The 22,015-nt window shown below is 33.8% G+C and overlaps 2 protein-coding genes across 2 annotated transcripts; both read right to left on the bottom strand.

Annotated features, from left to right (window-relative positions):
- Positions 1-1,122: 1,122 nt before the first annotated feature.
- Positions 1,123-5,852, bottom strand: LOC139511962 (uncharacterized). The gene is made up of 2 exons (XM_071299199.1): positions 5,780-5,852; positions 1,123-2,829 (listed from the first exon to the last, which is right to left on the bottom strand). The coding sequence occupies exon 2, from the start codon at positions 2,820-2,822 to the stop codon at positions 1,173-1,175; it is 1,650 nt and encodes a 549-aa protein (XP_071155300.1). The 5' UTR covers positions 2,823-2,829; positions 5,780-5,852; the 3' UTR covers positions 1,123-1,172.
- A 7,168-nt stretch (positions 5,853-13,020) lies between these two features.
- LOC139511961 (E3 ubiquitin-protein ligase TRIM71-like) lies at positions 13,021-15,923 on the bottom strand. The gene is made up of 2 exons (XM_071299198.1): positions 15,879-15,923; positions 13,021-14,774 (listed from the first exon to the last, which is right to left on the bottom strand). The coding sequence occupies exon 2, from the start codon at positions 14,766-14,768 to the stop codon at positions 13,167-13,169; it is 1,602 nt and encodes a 533-aa protein (XP_071155299.1). The 5' UTR covers positions 14,769-14,774; positions 15,879-15,923; the 3' UTR covers positions 13,021-13,166.
- Between the last annotated feature and the right edge of the window lie 6,092 nt (positions 15,924-22,015).

Genomic DNA, 22,015 nt, shown 5'->3' with positions numbered 1-22,015 from the left:
AAGAATCTCGTTCAAGGCTGAAGATTCAGATTGTCTTATTTCAGACGGGATAGCACATCCTCATTTTTACGAAAATGTTGTTAACCGTGCCCGGAAATTTAGAAATGATCCTTGTAAACTTATCTTTCCTTTAAATAAACTTATTCTAAAAGGTTACCAATTCAACACTGTAATAAGATCATTAAATATTGTTTTTATTGGTATAAATATTGATTTTGTTATCAGTAAATTAAAAGCAAACTAAATATTACTAGTATGTTATATACATATATACATTCATGGATCTGTCGATACCTCGAACTGGCATTGCACAAGGTCATGTTTTTCTCTGACTGTTTATGGCGTCTTTACACTAAATTGGACTAACATTGGATGTTGGATGTGTACGGATTGATAGTTTAGTCTAAGTTGCATGATTTTTTGGGATTTTTTTTTGGATTTGTTGTTAGTGGCTTTGAACTAGCTTTCAGATAACTACGAGTACTCTCAGATCTGTTCCTAGTGTCTTTGTGTTGTCGGGATGTACAAGTACCCGGCCACGTTCACTTGTATTTTTGGCAATCTGATGAGTTAAACCTTTTTTCAAGTTCGTTCTTATGTTGTACTGTTATACCACTGTCGCAGTTTAGGGGAGGGCTGGGATCGCGCTAACATATTTAACCCCGCCACATTATTTATGTATGTGCCTGTCCCAAGTCAGGAGCCTGTAATTCAGTGGTTGTCGTTTGTTTATATGTTACATATTTGTTTTTCGTTCATTTTTTTTTTTTTATCTAAATAAGGCCGTTAGTTTTCTCGTTTATATTGTTTTACATTGTCATATCGGGGCCTTTTATATCTGACTATGCGGTATGGGCTTTGCTCATTGTGTAAGGCCGTACGGTGACCTATAGTTGTTAATGTCTTTGTCATTTTGGTCTCTTGTGGACAGTTGTCTCATTGTCAATCATACCACATCTTTTTTTAATATCATCTCACATTTTAATTATAAATCGAGAAGTCATTTTTAGTATTTTTCAAAATCATCAGTGTAAAGTGAAACTGAAAAAAAAAATCAAGTACAGTATCATTATTAGGCTACCTAAACATCAAAATGTTCATCAAAAGACAAAATAGGTATTGTTTAAGTTACATTCTATTCACTAAAGCTCACAGAAGTTAAGAAGTTTGACTCATTTTTCTTTATAAATATTGACTGTTTTATAATCGTTGTTTATAACTAACAGTTCTCTCGTGTCACAGTTGTAAGATAAACCGGTCGGTTTATAAATACCATCGTGTTCTGTCAGGATGATATCATTTGACTGTCCATCATGAGATATTCTATGAATATTGTTTGATTCCATTCCTGCTACAAACACATCGCCATTGTTATCTACAGCCACACCGTGAGGATTTTTCAGATCAGAACTGCTGTATATCTCACGTTCTCTTCCATCCGATGTAACGACGTAGACTTTATCATCTTTACTGGTTGTACAATAAACATCACCATCTTTGTTGGCACAGATATCCCAAGGAAGAAAAGTAGTATTTATTGTATCCAGAACTTTACCATTAATATCCATTATTGATACAGCGGAAAAATCATTTCTTACCCAGATCTTATCCTTAACACTGGTGATTCCTTTACAACATCTTCCCATTTTAATTATCCCACTAGGCTTTAATGACGTAAGGTCAATGATCTGGATACCTTTTTCCTTTATAGATACTAAAGCACGGTCGTTGTCATACAAGGAAATACGGTGTGGTTCAGAATCCAAATTAATTGCCTTCGGGTTGGATGCATCACGTTTACAAACAAAGAGTTTATTCTGTTTGTAATGAGTAAGCAGTAGCCTATCACCAGGAATAAAGCAACCTCTACCTATACTCACTCTATTACCTAATTGTGAAGTCTGAAATGAATTTTTCAATAAAAATTTCGTTTTGTCTGTGACAAAGAACTGACCTTGTTGGTCAATATCTAGCGAATGAATTGTTACTGGAATATTGTCTACCATTATCATACCTATGTCTGGGATTAATTTCTTTAAGTTTGACACTGACTCTGGAGGATGATATGCAAGTATTGGAACAGTAGCTTTTTGAATTTTTCGGATTTCCAATTCTTTTTGGTTGGTGTTTGCATCTAGAAATTTTACTATCTGGAATAAATGAATTTCAGATACATGTTGCTTCAGTGATTTAAGATCGTTCTTCCATATTGACAGCGAGTCAGCACTGGACTGGATGTTATCGTTATTGCAGGACATTGTTTCTTTACAATGTTTATACTTATTGTCAATGTCTTTATGTATATCTGCTTCTAACTTTTCTAAATAAGAAACAAAAGTCTGTTTAATTTCCGACACTCTTTTCTTGATACTGTTCCGACTTTTTGTCAATTCTTCAAGTGTTGCTACAGAGTGACTCAGTATGTTCTCTGTAACTTGACTTAGGTTGTCAAGCCTTCGCTCTAGGTCAGAAATAGCTGTACCTTCTTTAACGCCTCTGGCAGCTTTTTCAATTGAAATGATAGGCTTGCAATTTTGATGTGATACCGTTACGCATGAACCACAGATAACCTTATCATGTTGACAGCAGTACAGGACAATCTTTTCATCGGGATGATTTTTGCAGTTCTTGGACAGATTAAGAAGCGAGGAACTAAGTTGTGGTATCTCTTTCATTGGTACTAACTTGTGAGGCGGGGACATCTTTTCGTGAACTCTAGCACATACCTTGCATACAAGTTCACTGCAATCACTGCACCAGGCTACTGCATTTACGTCTTCCTCACCGCGCTGACAACCAGTACAGAATTTACTGTCCGCCATTATTAACCTGCATGAACAACAAAAATATATTTAATATGTATGAAAATAGTAGACTGTTATTTTAACCAAAAAATGGTGGCAAACATGTTTTAATGAGCTACATATAAATTTTATATTTGTGCGTAATTGTGCGATTCATGTACACACATGTTCTGTCTAATTGAGGTTTTTAAAGAAAAATGATAGACCTTGCTTTCGTTTATTTTAACTACAAAAATAAAGTAAATAAATATTTTGATCCAAATTGGTGTTTTTCAAAGATTTTTTTTAGATAATACTTTTCTTGGAATTTTCTTGATAAAGAAAAATGCATTAGAATTATTAATGGAATTTTCACGATATCAATTTTTCTTGATACTACAGAGCGCATTTGGAACATTGAATAAATAAGCGTTTAGAATTGTATTCAATGAATGTGTAACATTATTACGTCATTATATCGACAATCGACAGAATAAAATAACATCAAGACAGTGTTGGTTGAAACGCCTTATCGGCAGTTTTTGATATTACTTGTATACGTATGAATATGGCTTGTAATTAGTAGCTGATGATTTAAAAAGAACCAATTGCACATATTATCTAATTTTCCATATGGAACGGATACATTTAAACTTTCCAAATTTCTTGTACAAGAATTATGCGAGGTGGGGTTGAGGGAGGTGAGTGATGATGTTGCTCATATTTTAACTAAGCCCCTGAAAAATCGTTATGACAACTGCTTTTTTACGACATGTATTTCTTGACGCAACAAATGTATAAAGCGTTGCAACTCTTTTTCATTTATTTATCAATGTATATTAACACTAAAACTGAAATCTCGGTTTCGGTAAGATTTGCATACGGTTTAATTTAGGACGACTTGGCATGTTTCTTCATTTTCATTTATATCGTTATTCTTTAATTTGTCCTCTTATCTTGTGAAATCTTGATATTTGCCGTCAAATGATTGAAATGTAAATACATATGTAGTTAAATTAAAAATTATACATTTTGAATATTATTGTGCAGTTTAGAATACCATTGAAACTTCATTGTTGATTCAAAATCAGCATCCCTCGGAGGAAAACTGGTTTTCATTTAAATTTTCAACATGTTTTTTTCAATAGTCAACTATCTAATGTTAACAATGGAAACCATTAAACGATGGCAATGACAAGATCAAACGTGGTGAAAACTTTTACTGTAGATGCAGATAATGCACTTTAAGGGCATATCCAACAGTTTATTTCTGAAGGTGATATTGTTTTCCCTTTTAGATATATAGGCTATTTTTACCTGTTTAAATCAAATATGTTATAAAAAATATGCCTTCATGTGCTACTTTTTGAGTAAATTGAGGTCGAAATTTCAGACATTGCTCGAAATTCGGATTGGACGTATTTTTCCTTCTGACAGAAATACATTACTTTTTTTGTTTTACCCAAAAGGTAGCACATGCAGGTATATTGTTTATTACATTTTTGATTGAATCAGGTAAAAAATAGTCTATATGGAAATTGTTATTAAACTGTAATTACGGGATCAAAACTGTATCGTATGCCCTTAAATGGTATTTTTATAATACAGTGATAATTTACAATCTAATCACCCCTAGTTTTTTGGTGGGGTTTGCGTTGTTTATTCTTTAGTTTTCTAAGTTGTGTCATGTGTGCTGTTGTTTGTTTGTCTTTTTCATTTTTAGCCATGGCGTTGTCAGTTTGTTTTTAGATTTATGCGTTTGACTGTCCATTTTGTATCTTTCGTCCCTCTTTTAAAAACAATTGTGCTTTGTTTTAAACTAATAATTGTGATATTGTACTCCGGGATTATAAATAAAAGCGGTATGATATTTTTGGCATCTTTTTAGTGTCAAAAATTTTAAATTACATCAGACAGAGAAGACGGAGATAATTAAGAAAGAACATTGAGGTTCACTTTTGAAAATAGTGCTTTGCATTTCGACTCGATCATAAAAAAAATACATTGTAGTTTCCAAAGTCAGTTGTTTATTTATTTAGATATTATCTTACTCAACAATTGTGTGATTTTTGGAACTAAAAGCTTTAAGATTATTTTGGACGCAGCCTACGATCCAAAATGTTCTAAAACCAAACAAGGTGGCAAGGTTACTTTTGAATGCCGTTTAGAAATAATTAAACAATTCTGAATCAGGAATTGAACATTATGATAAATAAAACTGCGTTAAACTGAGGAACAAACAAGCATTCTGAGAGTATTGCATGGCAAAAGATAGCCCCACACCAGTTTAAACTTCATTGTACGGGAATATAATGCCAGCTTTATTTATAACTTGTCATGGTGTAAACTACGTTACAAATATCAAGTCAATATCTTCAAGCACGACGGAAAAAACACGGTCTGGAAAAATGATTTTTTGTGTGAATTTTCATTTCCAGGAACATAACAGAAAAAAAAAATCATCAGACCGGTCCAAAATACGATTTTGATCTGTAACTTGTCTTCATAAACCAATACTCCAAATATCAAATCAATACTTTATCAAATCAATATTTTATCTAATCAATATTTTATCAAATCAATATCTTCAAGCCAGAGGAAAATAAAAATGGGAAACTGATTTGCCGGACTGACGACAGACAGACAGACAGACAGACAGACAGACGGACAGACAGACAGACGGACGGACGGACCGACCGACCGACCGACCGACCGACCGACAGACTGACAGACAGACAGACAGACAGACAGACAGACGGAAGGACGGACAGACAGACAGAACAAACGAGCGTGTTTGTGTCGGTTAGATTTTTGTATAGACGACTCTTCGAAAATATCAAATGGAAATCAAAGTTCAAAGTAATCGCGATGACACGGTTTATTAACAGTAACTGTTTGCATATTGTGTTCAACATCTACATTTTTTATTTTACTTTTGGTCGGTTACTCGGCTAGATATGGAAGGCGATATTAAATATAACTACAATTTTACTTACCTTTTACTTTTATGTGTTGGTGTTGCTCTTATCAAAGACAAGTCGTACTTTCGTTTTCAGTGGGATTTCCCATATGATTAAAGGGAGGCGATCACATATAAAAATTCTATATAAGTTAATTTGCGCTATAAATTTAAATCGTGTAAACCGAACCTTTATCCAATTTAACATTACACTCAATCATTCATAAAAACACCTCTTCTCTGACTTTTATGGGAGTGTAGAAGATATTCACCAATTTCACTGCTTGGCCTTCAAAATCAGTGCAGAACCTATGATCTCCTTTAATTATTCTGTTTTGAAAGTAGTAAATTTAACTTATTATCATTTCATTTGTGTCAATTTACGATCTACTAGTATTTTTATTTTAAGAAAGAAAAGTGCCATTTAGCTTTCACACAAGAATTTATCCTTGACTCAAATGCTCAAACATAAACATTGTAACCTAAATATTTTGATTCGAGTTCACTGATGAGTCTTTTGTAGACGGACGAAATGTGTTTCTTGAAACCCAAATTCCTGATGAGGGTTTTTGTTTACCTTAAAAAAGAAATATGCAACAGTTTTTTATTTATTGTTTTTAAATTTTCATAACTATCAAAATGAATTGTTGTGCTGCAAATCGCATCAAAGGACATCGTTAACCAAAACGAATTTATGTCCAACTGAAAGACAATTTAAAGAAATTACCACTTCCTACGGAGTTGGTATGAGTTTACATAGTCCTTCCGTTTAATTTTTTGAATAAATACGCTAACTTTACCAAATGATAAATTCATTCGAAACATGTGTTAGCATTTATGATTAATGTTATTAACATTAATGCAGAAACCTTAAATGTTGCTACAACTTTTAAAAGAATTTTTATTAATCTAAGCCGAGTCTATTTGAGACGAAAGAACATTTAGAAATTAAAAAAGCCCTTTAAGTGGTGTGAAATAAATTTATGAAATGTTTACAGTTAAAGGAAATATTGAGTTGCATACCAATGACAATCCTTTTTACATATAAACAATACAAGCGTTGAACCATGACTGAAGGTACAGGGCTAATTTATCTCCGTGGAAATAGGATAAATCAATGCAAATACAACTGCACACAAACATTTCATAAAAATCCAATATATACTGACCTAACACAAATTTTTTTAAACATGTGTTAGACTAGAGAGGCGGAAAATACCAAAGGGTATTCAGACTAATAAGTTAAAAGGTGGAGGAAGTCAGATTAAATCCGAATTATGACCCAAAAAAACATGGCAATTCAAGTCAAGTCGGCGTTACACGTAACTACCACAAGCGGTATTAATACTTGGTATAGAACCAATACAGTCAACTGTGGACCGACTGCTACTCACTTTCTTTGGGGGCATACTTCAAGATAATACCAGCATAGAATACAGAATTATAGAAAGGCAAACAAAATGCAAATACGTTCATAAGTAAATTAGAAACTGCTCTTTCAAAATACAAACAACCAAAAGCTCAGGAACTGCTATTAGTCTAACCAACTAGAGAAAAATGGAAAACAGCTGTCAAATGTGCCATTCAGCATTATTGGGCAGAGAAATGGGAGATAGAAAAATCGGAAAAATCTACAATGAAATACATTAACATTAAAACAAGGCTAATTGGAAATTCTCACCAAATATGGAAATTCACCTCAAATAATACCTTAGAAGTCAAAACAGCAGAAATAAAACCAAAGCTTATAACTAGGACTTTTACACTTCAAATAGACCGAGCCAAGTTGAGTAAAAATGTGGAGCAGGATATGTGCCTATTATGTAATTCAGCTACAGAAGATACAGAACACTTTATGCTACAATGCAATGCACTGAAAACCGAAAGAGATAAACATTTAACAACACTAAAATCATATGTGAAAAACAATATAGGCAACAAGATATTCGAAAAAATTGTGGATGAATGGTGCAGTTTATTCTGGACTCATCATCTGAAAAGATCAAGCAAATGGTTAACATCAAATATCAAAATAACAGAGCCATTGAGAATATCACACGAACTTTATGCTATGGTCTACATACAAAACGAACAACCCTGTTGAACAAGAGTTAAATTTACCTATATGAACTATATCAGTCTATCAAGTGAAAGTAGGAGTTTCTTGGTTTATGGTGTTACTGTACAGGTATTATTACTTTAAAAGTTTAAATCTACAACTGTAAATATTCCCACGTTTCAACGAATAGCGGGAAACATTTGTATTAACGATGCGTATGAATTTTCTAATTTAGTCACGTGAAAATTTTCATGTGCGGGAAAATATTTTGAAAGCCGTCACTTTCTACCCAACAGTCGTAGTGTCAAGATGGACACCGGGTTAGATTCGCCGATTCGGGAAGCCATTACAAACGATGTAAAAGTGTCATCGCTAGTTCTCAGCAGGACATGTTGAACAATATGAGCGAAATGATGGACTCAAAATTGAATCGTTTACAATCCAACATTCAACAGTCTCAGTTTGATTGTAAACGCACAGATCAACAAAATAGAGAAAAGTGTATCAGACAATTACAAGTTTCAAAGAAAAGGAAATGAAAATCAGTTTCGTCACAGCGTGAAAGTAATTTCCAAGTTACAGGAGTCCCGTTCCTTGCTGGATACTCCTGATGTCAGCCTCTCCAAAGTAGCCGCGACAAAAGACAAGATATCTGAAGGTATAGACCTAGTCCAAGAGCGTCAGAAGCTTATTAAGTTAACGGATTCTTACGAGTTAGGATGGCGTGTAGTGCAGGAATACATTACAAATCCTATAGCAGACGATTCTGAGGACGAGAAATGTATGAATAGAGCCCATTCTAGAGCTGAAATAAAATCTAAAGCGGAAAAGGCATAAAAGCGTCCAAGACCAGTTCCATATAACAAAGACAGGAGCTCTGAAGACAAGAACTCAAACTACAAGCCTGGTAGATGTTTCACTTGTGGAAACAGAGGCCATTGGAGTGATAATTGTCCACAAAATAAGAAGTTAAAGATAAGTACATTCAATTTATTACCTTTAAATAACGATTTGTTATCATCTGAATCAAAGATAAATAATGTTAGTTTTGAACATAAATTTACTATTTTATCTTCTGTCTCAATAACGAGGAAATACGATTTACAAAACAAGAATGTAACGACTGAACAGTTGTCATCTGGAACTGTTTTATACTTACCTGGCACACCTGTAGGTAGATTAAAGATCAGGTTAGATAAATGGAAATTGATAACTGATAATCAATACATTCTGGACATAATCGAGAACGGTTACAAAATACCGTTGAAAACAAAACCTGATCGTATCTATACTATTAAACGAGAAGACCTCATTTTGGGTGTCGCTTCTCTTCTTTCCACAATAAATTAATCAACACGCCTCTGTTTCCTATAGGTACAGTGCATAGTCGCATTTGTCATCCATTTATATGATTATTCAGATTGAGTTATTTTGGGAGAAAAACGAGCAAAAAGGCATCCGGATATTGTCCCGTCATTGGACGAAATTTTAATTCAGATTAGACTTCCGGTTTGCGTTTTTCTGTATACTTTGAACATACATATACTACGAATATGGTGTATTTTAATTCTATCTGCTATCATTTTCAAGTTTACTATCCACGGCGGTCACAGAGTTTATTAAATGGAGAGGGTCTGTATACTATATCAATTGACCACCATGGATCGATTAGTAAACTTGGAATTGAAAGTAAATACACTTTATTTATATAGCAATGCCGGAATGTTCATAATATACAGATAAGCGCTAAAATTATTCATGTGAACTTTTGATACCTTTTCTGAAATTCTCCAGTCATTAAATCGTTTACAAAATTCATTTATTACAACAACAAGAAAAGATGTGGTATGATTGCCATGTTGAGACAACTCTCCACAAGAGACCAAAATGACACAGAAATTAATAACTATAGGTCACCGAACGGCCTTCAACAACGAGCAAAGCCCATACCGAATACTCAGCTTTTAAAGGCCCCGAAATGACGATGTAAAACATTTCAAACGAGAAAACTATGGCCATATTTATGTACAAAAAATGAACGAAAAACAAATATGTAACACATAAACAAACGATCGACAACCACTGAATTACAGGTTCCTTACTTAAATGTTCATAACATACTAAATGTATGTTCATATTGAAATTGATAGAAAACCAAAAATTGGGAATTTTGGAAATGAAGAAGGAGGGATAAAAAAACATTTTCCTGTCCCCAATAACCTATGAATTATGATACATTTGCTGAAATTCTCCAGTCATTCAATATTTTACAAAATTCTTCCAACAACACTTTACATACTTTAAACTACGGTCTGAATGCCCGCGATTTCGCGGGTGTGTTCTAGTACATATTAAAAATAACAAATCTTCATTAGACAACAAAGATTTTGTTTCATCAGAAATTTTAAACCTTGAAAAAAGGTTTTATTAAAGAAGTATGCACTATACCGTTAGTCGTTAACCCACTTACGGTAGCTTTCAACAAATCGAGTAAACCCAGACTCGTCCTTGACTGTCGTCACATAAACCCAACACTTATTTAAATACAGGTTTAAATACGAAGATTGTTAAGTCGCTAGAGAATTGTTCAATGAAAATGATTTCATATTTAGTTATGATTTAAAATCGGCATATCATCATCTTGAGATATTTAAAGATTCTTATGTTGTACTGTTATACCACTGTCCCAGGTTAGGGTGAGGGTTGGGATCCCGCTAACATGTTTAACCCCGCCACATTATTTATGTATGTGCCTGTCCCAAGTTAGGAGCCTGTAATTCAGTGGTTGTCGTTTGGGTGTTACATATTTGTTTTTCGTTCATTTGTTTTACATAAATAAGGCCGTTAGTTTTTTGTTTAAATTGTTTTACATTGTCTTATCGGAGCCTTTTATAGCTGACTATGCGGTATGGGCTTTGCTCATTGTTGAAGGCCGTATGGTGACCTATAGTTGTTAATGTCTGTTTCATTTTGGTCTTTTGTGGACAGATGTCTCATTGGCAATCATACCACATCTTCTTTTTTATATATCAACAGTATTTAGGGTTTTCATGGCTTTTCGATAATACAGTAAAATATTTTGTGTTTGCTGTTCTACCCTTTGGAATTTTAACTGCAGGATATATCTTTTCAAAAATTTGCGAGAAGTGGTTAAAGATTTCAGATCTCAAGGCAAGATAATTATAATGTTTTTAGATGATAGTCTTGCGGGCGATAAAGCTTTTGCCACTGCTTTACAGTGTAGTAAACAAGTTAAACTTCAATTAGAAGATTTTGGATTTTTAATAGCGCATGAAAAATCGCACTGGTTTCCTTGTCAATAACTAGATTGGCTCGGTTTCACATGGCACACCAAAAATGGTAACATATTTGTCAAGGAAGAAAGGATAGAGAAATTGGAAAAATATTTGAATTTTGTTTTGTTTCATGTGTAATAACATGAACAACACGACGGGTGCCACATGTGGAGCAGGAACTGCTTACCCTTCCGGAGCATATGAGATCACCCCAGTGTTTGGTTGAGTTCGTGATGCTTAGTCTTTAGTTTTCTATATTGTGTATTGTTTTCAATTATTTGTCTGATTGTCTTTTTGTTTTTAGCCATGGCGTTGTCAGTTTGTTCTCAATCTATGAGTTTGACTGTCCCTCTGGTATCTTTTTGTCAAATCGACGTCACCATAATATAACGTTCTAAAAGGGCGACTAATTCTATGTTTCTCTAATCATCGTCTTTTTTGTTGTTCTCAAATCGACGTCCATTTTTTGCCTTCTCTTATAGACGTCCGTTTTATGGGCTTGTCGCAGTGAAATCACATGTTTATTAAAGAGTGGTTGAACACAAAAAATTGTTTAAAAATTTAATACCAAATTATAATACATTTCATCAGTTGGCTGTACTTTTTATTCTTTCTCTTGTTTCAGTCGAGAGATCTGTATCCTGCCCTCTAGAGTTTTTCGACTATCTTTGTCGTTGGCTTGTTGTGTCATTGACGTACAATGTATTCTCATATTTATGTATTAAGGGAACATATTTAACTTCAAAAATGGGGGGGGGGGGGGGTAGTTATAGTTTTTCGACGTTATAAATCATTTTTTACCTTCAGAATATTTTGTTGCCATCTGCTTGACCACAACTTTTTTTTTCTTCATCAATTTGGGAAATCAGAAAAAACTTTTTTTCAGAAGTTAAATGGTCGTTCACTAATTCAATAAAAGGAAAACGACAGGTCGAGGAAATTAACGTCTTGGTTATGGTCTTATTGTCATATTCTAATGTTTGTTTTATTACAATATAAGACAACAGTTATAGTTTCTGTTAGCTACTTCACGCAAAAGACAAAACAATACAGATAACATATACTAATATCAATTTATAAATGAATGATTCTTAAATTAGACATCGCGATGAGATGAGGTCGATTTATCGATAGGACGTCTGTTTTGTGATTCATAGAGTCACATTGAACGGGTTAAAAAAAATATAAGACACTTATTTTAGAACATGACGTCAGATTTGGATGTCGATTCGAAGAGCAGACGTAGATTAGAGACCGGAAGTCGATCTGAGTCTAACATATATATTATCAGACAAGGGATTGTCCAGGTTTGGGTTACTTTAGGACTGTGTCGTTTGAAATTTTAGTGTAGTGGTAGTGTAAGAGTGGCATGCTATTGAGACAGGTTAAAAGTCTTATCATATATTAGTAATATGCGGAATAATCATGATAGTTTAAATATTTTTTTTATATTTTGGGTTTGCCATAGCTATTTTTTGGCTTACTTTGTCCAGGTTAACAAATTATCAATCCCATGACAAAAACCGAAATGTGACAGAGAGACAACCAACAGTACATAAAACACGTAGAAAACTCACCAAAGCTTTCAATAAACTTGTGATAAAGTTTACCAATTTACTTTAACTTAAACTTTATTGGTATGAATATTCATTTTGTAACCAGTAAATTACAATCTTACAATATCAATGTTTATGTACATGCACACTGATGGTACAACAATCTATCGATTTTTATATTTTGACAATGGACAAGGTCGTGGTTTTTTTATGACGTCTTTACCTAAATCCATTGGATGTTCGATGATCAATGATTGATATTTTAGTTTTAGATACTTGTTCAACCAGGTTCAACCCACCACATTTTCTTAAAATATACTGTACCAAGTCGCGAATATGACAGTTGTTATCAGATAGTTCTTTTCTATGTTTGTTGGCGTATGATTTTGTAACAGTTCAGTATTTATGTTGTTCCGTTAATTTTAATCAACATTGCAAACAGTTGTTTTGCTAAACTTTAAGTATTCATTGTGTTTTATAAACTTAGATAGATTTCCACATTTTGTTAATAACTCAAAGTTCTCTTGTTTCACAGTTGTAAGATAAACCGGTCGGTCTATCGATACCATCGTTTTCTGTCAGGATAATATCATGTTTCCGTCCATCACTAGATATTCTATGAATATTGTTCGAATTCATTCCTGCAACAAACACATCGCCATTGTTATCTACAGCAACACAATGAGGATTTCTCAGGTCAGAACTGCCGAATATCTCGCGTACTATTCCATCCGATGTGACAATGTAGACTTTATTACTACAACGGTCAGTACAATATACATCACCTTCTTTGTTGGCACAGATTTCCCACGGATTAAATTTTGATTGTATTGTGTTGAGCATTTTACCATAGATATCGACTTTGGTTAGAGTGTTGAGTTGATTATGTACGCAGATCGTATCGTTTACATTAGTGATGCATACACACTTTGGTTTAATATTGATTATCCTACCAGGTTTTAATAATAGAAGGTCGATGATCTGGATACCTTCCTCACCTAGAGATACTACAGCGTAGTTGTTGTCATACAAGGTAATACATTCTGGTTGATATTTCAAATTTATTGTTTTCGAGTTGGATCCATCTAGTTTACAAACATAGAGATTTCTCTGACGGTACCCACTAAGGATTAACCTCTTATCAGGAAGAAAGCAACCTCTATATATTTTCACTTCATCATCTAATTTTGTGGTCTTGAATGAATGGGTTAACGATAACATTTGATGGTCTCTGACAAGAAACTGACCTCGTTGGTCGATATTTAGTAGGGGCTTTGGTACTGTTAAATTGTCTACCATTATTGTACCCAAGTCAGGGAGTAGTTTGTTTAAATTTGATCCAGACTCTTGAGGGTGATATCTTAGTAACGGAACAGTTGCTTTTTGAATTTCTCTGATTTCCAATTCTTTATGGTGTGTTTTTGCATCTAGACATTTTACTATTTCGAATAAATGAATTTCAGATAAATGTTGCCTCAGTGATTTAAGATCGTTCTTCCATATTGACAGCAAGTCAGCACTGGACTGGATGTTATCTTTATTTCGGGACACTGTTACGTTACAATGTTTATACTTATTGTCAATATCTTTATGTATATCTGCTTCTAACTTTTCTAAATGAGCAATAAATTTCTGTTTGATTTCCGACACTCTTTTTTTTATGCTGTTCCGACTTTTTGTCAATTCTTCGAGTGTTGCTTCAGAGTGACTCAGTATGTTCTCTGTAACTTGACCTAGGTTGTCAAGCCTTCGCTCTAGGTCAGAAATAGCTGTACCTACTTTAACACCTCTGGCAGCTTTTTCAATTGAAATGATAGGCTTGCAATTTTGATGTGATACCGTTACGCAGGAATCACATATAACCTTATCATGTTGACAGCAGTACAGTAATTTTTTTTCTTCGGGATGATTCTCAAAGTTCTTGGACAAATTAAGAAGCGAGGAACTAAGTTGCTGTATTTCTTTCATTGGTATTACCTTGTGAGGCGGGGATATTCTTTCGTGAACTCTAGCACATACCTTACACACAAGTTCACTGCAATTACTGCACCAGGCTACTGCATTTACGTCTTCCTCACCACGCTGACAACCGTTACACAATTTACTGTCCGCCATCCTAACCTGCATGAACAACAGCTATTACATTTGATATGTATGAAAAAATGGACCTTTAGCTTTTTTTTTTTTATTGTATCTCTGTAATTGTGCGATTTGTGTACATACATTTAATGTCAAATGAAGGTTTTTAAAAGAAAGACATTGCTTTCGTGTTTTTACTTAAAAAATAACGTACAGACACATGTTCATTTCATTTTTTCTTCCAATTATTACCTTAATGTAACAGTCGACCTCGAATATCACCACATAAGGAAATCAAAGATTACTTTTTGAAATTAAGAATAAATACTTATTAAAGATAAACAATGTTATGTTCAAGATATTAATAAATCAAAATACAAGAAAGAAGATATGTAAAAAAAAATGTTTCCGATTTATATTCAATGAATTCATATAACTATTGTCCTTGGTTGTTTTCTTTGCAGTAGATAAGCTCGACTTGCTTGAAATTGCTAACAATTGTAGTAACACCTTGTTAAAGAAGTATTTATTCGACAACACAAAACAGTAAAAGAAAAAAAACCGATACTGTTATAAAATGACGAGAGCGTTGAAAACGATGCAATACCTTTTTTGAAAAGAAATGCTTTCATATACGGACACAACCATTTCATTATTTCAAAGCCAACCTTAAATTTTCTCTCACGCAATCGCAAACTTAGCCTTAACGATGTTTTTGGTATATGAGTATAAAGCGAAATTCAATCAATATGGCCACTTTTTTATACGACCCCTGTATTTTTGTCAGCGTTGGGTGTAAAAGACAGGCGAAATATGCAAAATGGACATTCAAACTCATAAGTCGAAAATAAACTGAAAACACAATAGGGAAAAAATCCCAAATAACAGTATACAGGCAACATTATATAAAACACAACAAGTCAAAATAGAGGCTGACAAACAAAACGTGTTTGTCTCGATTTTAATGTTTGTCTGGACAACTTTACGAAAATGCCGAATGGAAGTCAAAATATACTGAGAACACGACGATACAGTTCATACAGAACACAGTTTACGATGTGTGTTTAACCCTTAACGTGTTTTTATTTAAACTTATATTGGTAGATAATAAGGGCGATATTAAAAAAAGCCATTAATATAACTTACCTTTCACTTTTACGTTTTTGTTTTGTACTTTCGTTTTCAGTGGGATTTTTCCAAATAATTAAAGGGAGGCGATCAAATATTCAAAGGCTATTTGCGTTGATTTGCGCTTAAAATTTAAATCGTAAATATATTTCGCATGAGTGCTACTTCAATGTAATCTTACATTACATCATTTATAAAAACCAAGTAATGGCTAAATTAAGTTCGAAGAATAAAGAAGAGGATACATAATCATCAGTTTCACTATTTTATCTAAAAAATAAGTGAAGAGCCTCAGAGGCTCTACTTATTCTGTGAATTAGCAGTAAATTCAACTCATTATCAATTTTATGTTTGTGCTATTCCGATTAACTAGCATTTTAATTGAGATTAGGGAAATGCAATTAGCCATTCACACAAGTTTAACTTTATATTTTGCAGTGGAATATATCTTTAGTTGAGCCAACCTCGGTGAAAATAATCAAAGGGTCGATACCACTGTTGATGGGTTTTTTTTACCCAGGGTTATCACCAGCCCAGTAGTCAGCATGTTTGTTGTTGACATGAATTATCATCGATAGGGTCATAATCATAATGTAACTGTTTACAACATTTGAATTTTGTTTAAAAACTTAGGCTTTTCATACTTCTGAATAGATTACCTTTTTTGTCAAACTTTTAGGAAATTGGGATCCTCAATGGTTATCAACTTCATACTTTATTTGACTTGTTTAAACTGTTTTTGATTCGAGCGTCATTCATTATTGTTTTGTAGACGTAACGCGCGTCTGGCGCAAAAAAAAATCTCCTGGCACTACGATGATTTTGTTTTTTAATTTGGTGAGAAGGAATCGTTTTTTTGGATTTACAATCAACAGAAACGCTCTAAAAATCGAAACACGGTTAGTCTTTTGTAGATGAAACGCTCGTCTGAAGGTCTGATTGAAGGTACAGGCCCTAATAATCTCTGTGGAAATTAGATACGTCAACGCTTAAACAACTGCACAAAAAATATCATAAGTCGTTCCCCTTAAACTAACATAAACACAAACTTTTTAAAACGTGTATAAGATAGGCGGAAAATACCAAACAAGTATTCAAACTAATAAGTCGAAAGGTGGATGGAGCCGTATTACCTTGGGAGAACAGTCGAACGTCGACCCAAAAAATATGACAATTCAAGTTAGTTATGGTCGGAGTTATTACATGTAACTGTCACAATTTCTAGTTTGTATCTATAACTGCTCTTGAACTACTTATCAACATTTTGGTAAACGTTTACGGAATCTTAATCAAGTAAAAAACCTTCAGTTCAATTCTGGGATGACAAGGAATTAAACATATATCACAGGCTTTGGGCCAGCTAATTTTCTATTCTCAACTGTTTCTAAACCTTTATTGCCATTTATTCAACATTTCATATAATTGTAACCATATGGTACTATTGGGCACCTATTTCATAGATTTTTGTACCGAATTTTTCTTCTTCGAGATCCAATACCAAATCAAGTACTTTGCCACTACTTTATTTTGGGGTGCTTATATTTCCTCCTAAACCCTATCAACATTTATTGAAAAAGAGAGTAAAACAATTCCTTTCATTATGTGCCATTACAAGTTATAGGATTTGCTTCTGACCCCTACAGATATATAGAGGGTTAGTGATATCGAAGTGTGAGGTCGAAGTAGATTTTTATACCTATGTGAGTCCTGAATGGGTTTTTTTCATTACTTAAAGTCATCAGGAGCATATATCGCTCACTTAGTTCCAATGCATAACCCATATTGAAAAACATATATGTTTCATCAAAAGAATCATGATGTACTATATACAAAAACTCATCATAGATACCAGAATTAAATTTTGTATTTTCGTCTACAAAAGACTCATCAGTGACGCTCGAATTCAAAAAAGTTTAAAAGGCCAAATAAAGTACGAATAGTTCTGAAAGGGATTTCATAGTAATTAACAATATTTTAAAGGATTTGATTGGCGTTTCAGCTCTTTATTTCACTCACACACTAAATATAAAGTATGATGGTTAACATGAGAGCAAAGTCACTTTGCATTACTGACAATTACGATAAAGTTTACATATAAAGGCGACAGAAGTATACCGCTGATCAAAATCCCCGAAAAATAAGGAGCTCTACATAATTCCTAATTATACAAATTCACTTTTACATATATTTGTAAGACTCAGATCGACGTCCGGTCTCTAATCGACATCTGTTCCTCAAATCGACGTTCAAATAACCAAATCGACAGCCAATTTAATGTCCCTATAATCGACGTCCTTTTTGTTGTTTTAAAATCGACGTCCAATTTTGGCTTCTCTTATCGATGTCCGTTTTATAGATTTGACACAATGACGTATCAACTTTAGTTAATTACCGATGTATTTAGGTTGTGATATCAATGGTAATAGCAAGCGTACGGCCTTCATCAATGATAAAAACCCATACCGTAAAGTTGGTTTTTAAAAGCACTACAAGAAAAATGTTGACAATTCAGACTAGAAAACTAATGGTCTTTTTGAAATAAAAAATAAACCGAAAAAAATAAAACAGACATAAGCCAAAGACAACTACTGAACAAAATGCTCCTGCACTGAGATAGGCACATAAATAATGTGGCTGGGCTAAACAAGTGTGTGAGTGTTTCAACCCCTTCTAAACAGTGATGTGAATAATAATACTCTCAAAACTATTGACTGTACTTTTTTTTGTCTACTGTTGAAGTCTGATTAATGCCCTCTAGGTTACGTTTGGTTTTCTTTGTCGTTGGATTGTTTTCTCATTGACATGACATACACTAACATAAGCATGTCATTTATAAATATGAACAGAAATGACAATTTATATCGATTTATTAATATGCATGAAAAATAACTAATTTAAGTTGGAATTTTTTTTTTATGGACAGTATATGTATAACTGTTTGAAATTTATTTGTTATAAGAATCCTTCAATACATGCACATGAACATAAGTGTATATGAGGTAATTTATCATTTATTGATATTGGACATCGACTAGAAGAGACTAAAATTAATCGGACGTCGTTTTGGCAATACATGACGTCACTTTGGACGTAGATTAGAGGATCATAATATATGACGTCGATTTGAGAATGCGATGTCGCATTTGGACGTCGATTTGAGGAACGGACGTCGATTAGAGGCCAGACGTCGATCTGAGTCCAACATATATGATTCTTTGCATTATGTTTTATTTACGAATACACTGCTTGGCAATAAAAGTTTATTTTTTACAGCACTGCAGGAGTATGTTGCAGTCTTCTAAACAATGTCAAGATCCGCTCCCGGAAGCCCTCCGGACAATCATATCAACGTATTTCCTCATGTGCAAATCATGCAAAGAATTATACATTTATATCTTTCTTTTGGTGCATACTATATGCGGATGCTTTTTGTTAAATTTGGCATTGCATTGTTGTCTCAATGAAGTTTATTTTTACTGGGTGTTATCTTTTTTTTTACACTGGAAGAGTTTACCGTCTGATAATTCTTATATGTAATTTGAATATTGGGAAATACGACGTAAAATATAATTATTTTCACTTCTCGTTCATCTTCAAATTAAATTATATACAAAAGAAAATATTAAAAAAAAAACATTTTTAGTTTATTTTTTCAGATAGCTAATTTCATGGAGAATGTTTTTTGACGTTATCCAAAAATATAATATTCATGCCCAAGGTCCAATCAATGCCACAAATTTACATTTTACAAATGATAGATTTAACGAGTGGAGAAATCAAATTCCTTATCTCCATATTTAAAGAATTATAAAGTTTTAACGCAATTTAACGGAATTTATTGGTGTATAAACTGGACCAAGTCATTCACAAACATATCATAAAAGTCATGTAAGCTTTTATGTGTTTGGGAGAGAATGGTCGAGTGTATACACCAATAATTAAACTCCTTTAGAAAGTTGTTAAATCCTATAATAGTTTTTGTATGATTTGAATGTTAGAGAATACGCCGATATGATTGGTCGAGAGGACTTCCGGTTGATGTTCTTGACGTTGTTTACATTTTGATATACGGCATTGACCGATCTTCTTCTTGTAACCAATGGAAACAGGAATTGTACCTGGATTGGTACGTGTAGAATCCTATTTATGCTTTTATACGCGGTGGAGAAGAGCGCCGTTGTTAGAGGTTGTGTTCTTGAAGAGAAGTCTTGAATGACTGTACCTAATCTGCATGCACAACTTTATCTGGCAGTTGGTTTCAATTCTCAACTTATCCAGTGAATGGTTGTTTCCACAAAGAATGAGTGTTTGTATTTTGGCTTGTTGCTGTCTTGCACTTCTCTGGTGTTATTTGTTACCTGTCGCTCAATGATCTATATTGTCTGTTTGAGAATTTGAATATTTTTTTGGCTTTGATTGTTCTTTTTTGTCTTGCTGGTGTGACAACAATGTCGGCTGGAAGAGACCGCACCATACCTTCAACCACCTTGTATATCAGGATCAGATGGAGGCTGTGAATTCTTTCCTTTAGCGTCTCCATTTCAAGCTGGTGTCTCATGTTGGTGATGGAACCTGTTTCTCTCCTGTAGATTTTTTTTCTTTATAAATCTCATGCCTCTGTTATGAATACGTTCAAACTTGTCTATATCCCCTTTCATAAATGGTTCCAAATGGTTGGGCGATATTCAATTGTAGATCTTACTAGGGATATGCACGCTGCTTTTTAAAATGTTTCTGGTACGATCCTCAAATTCCCCATAAGAAAGCCCAAGGTGGCGTTAGCTTTCTTGCTAATGTTGTTTATGTGGATACATCGATCCATTGCAGGTCATTCGATATTAGGAGTCCTGAGTATGGGTTCACTTGAACCTCTTGTAGTATGACGTGTTTATTTAGTGTATAAAATATTTTATTCATGGATAAGACGTAGCATTTTTTTTATACTAAATCGCATCCCGCATTTGTCAGCCCAAATTTCTAGTTTATCCAAATCGGATTGTAGTTTGAGTTTGTCTTGGTCAGTTTTGATTGTTCTGTATATCTGTATACCAGGTTATCGGCTGCAAATAGTCTTACTGATGATGTTGCGCTGTCTGGCAGGTCGTTTAGGTGTCACAGAAACAGGAATGGTTCTACGACAGTGCGCTTGGGTACCTCAGAGTCAACTGATGTTTTGCTGGATGTTTCCCCTACCACCATTGTGCCTTGATCTGACAGTTAAGAAGGTTGATTGTCGTTTTGTGTGTAGTTCCTTTTATTCCATATTGGTCAAGTTTATGACGTAATTTGTTATATGATACTGTATCAAATGCCTTGGAGTAGTCCATGGCTACGTCGATTTGGTGTCTCTTGACATGTTCTTATGAGGATTCATTGATGGTAGTGATAAGTTGGCGATTTGGAATGTTGTCAGGTCAAGAGGCTTTGTTTGGATTGGTGTTTTTCAGTAGATTCTCAAGTCCCTTTTGGTCAAAAGTTATCAGTGTTATATTGTATTACCTCTTATTCTAGTTGTTGGTAGGTTATTGTCTGATGTTGTTGTGAAGACTGACTAGAATTGTTCTAGTATAATTCAGCATTCCCTTTACTGTCAATAATGAGGCTATGTTCCTTTTTTAATGGTGATATTCCTCCTGAGTCTTGGTGTTTTGATTTAATATATTTCAATAATGGTTTGGTGTCGTTATTTTTATTCACTCAGAAAATATTCTTTATAAAGCACAAAAATGTCAGTTTTCACCTCAGAAGCTAACAAAACCTTTAAATAGACTTATTAAGAAGGGATATAGTTACGATACTGTTGTCAGGTCATTAAAGATTGTATATTTTGACTTTAATATTGATTCACTTATAGGGTCTTTGCATCGGAACTAAACACATTTATTTAAAAACCAGTTGTTGGCATGACACGGGTTATGTTCTTCTCATATATGTTATAATGGTATAATACTAAACACCTAACGGGAGGGAGTGTGCCTGATATTCATATGAAGAAGACATAATCTTTCAATCATTTAATTGGGGTCTGGGGCTAGCATGTCAGTTAACTGATAGTAGTCTGTTGTTATTTATGTATCATTGTCATTTTGTTTATTTTCTTTTGTTACGTCTTCTGACATCGGACTCAGACCTCTCTTGAACTACATTTTAATGTG

The sequence above is a fragment of the Mytilus edulis genome, chromosome 2, assembly GCF_963676685.1.
Source record: "Mytilus edulis chromosome 2, xbMytEdul2.2, whole genome shotgun sequence".
In the NCBI taxonomy this organism is placed as follows: Eukaryota; Metazoa; Mollusca; class Bivalvia; order Mytilida; family Mytilidae; genus Mytilus; species Mytilus edulis.
Note: the sequence above shows the minus strand (reverse complement) of the source record. Positions and strands in the feature narration are given on the sequence as shown.

Excerpts from the sequence above, each read along its gene's own strand:
- LOC139511961 (XM_071299198.1), bottom strand. The coding sequence starts at position 14,768 with ATGGCGGACAGTAAATTGTGTAACGGTTGTCAGCGTGGTGAGGAAGAC.
- LOC139511962 (XM_071299199.1), bottom strand. The coding sequence starts at position 2,822 with ATGGCGGACAGTAAATTCTGTACTGGTTGTCAGCGCGGTGAGGAAGAC.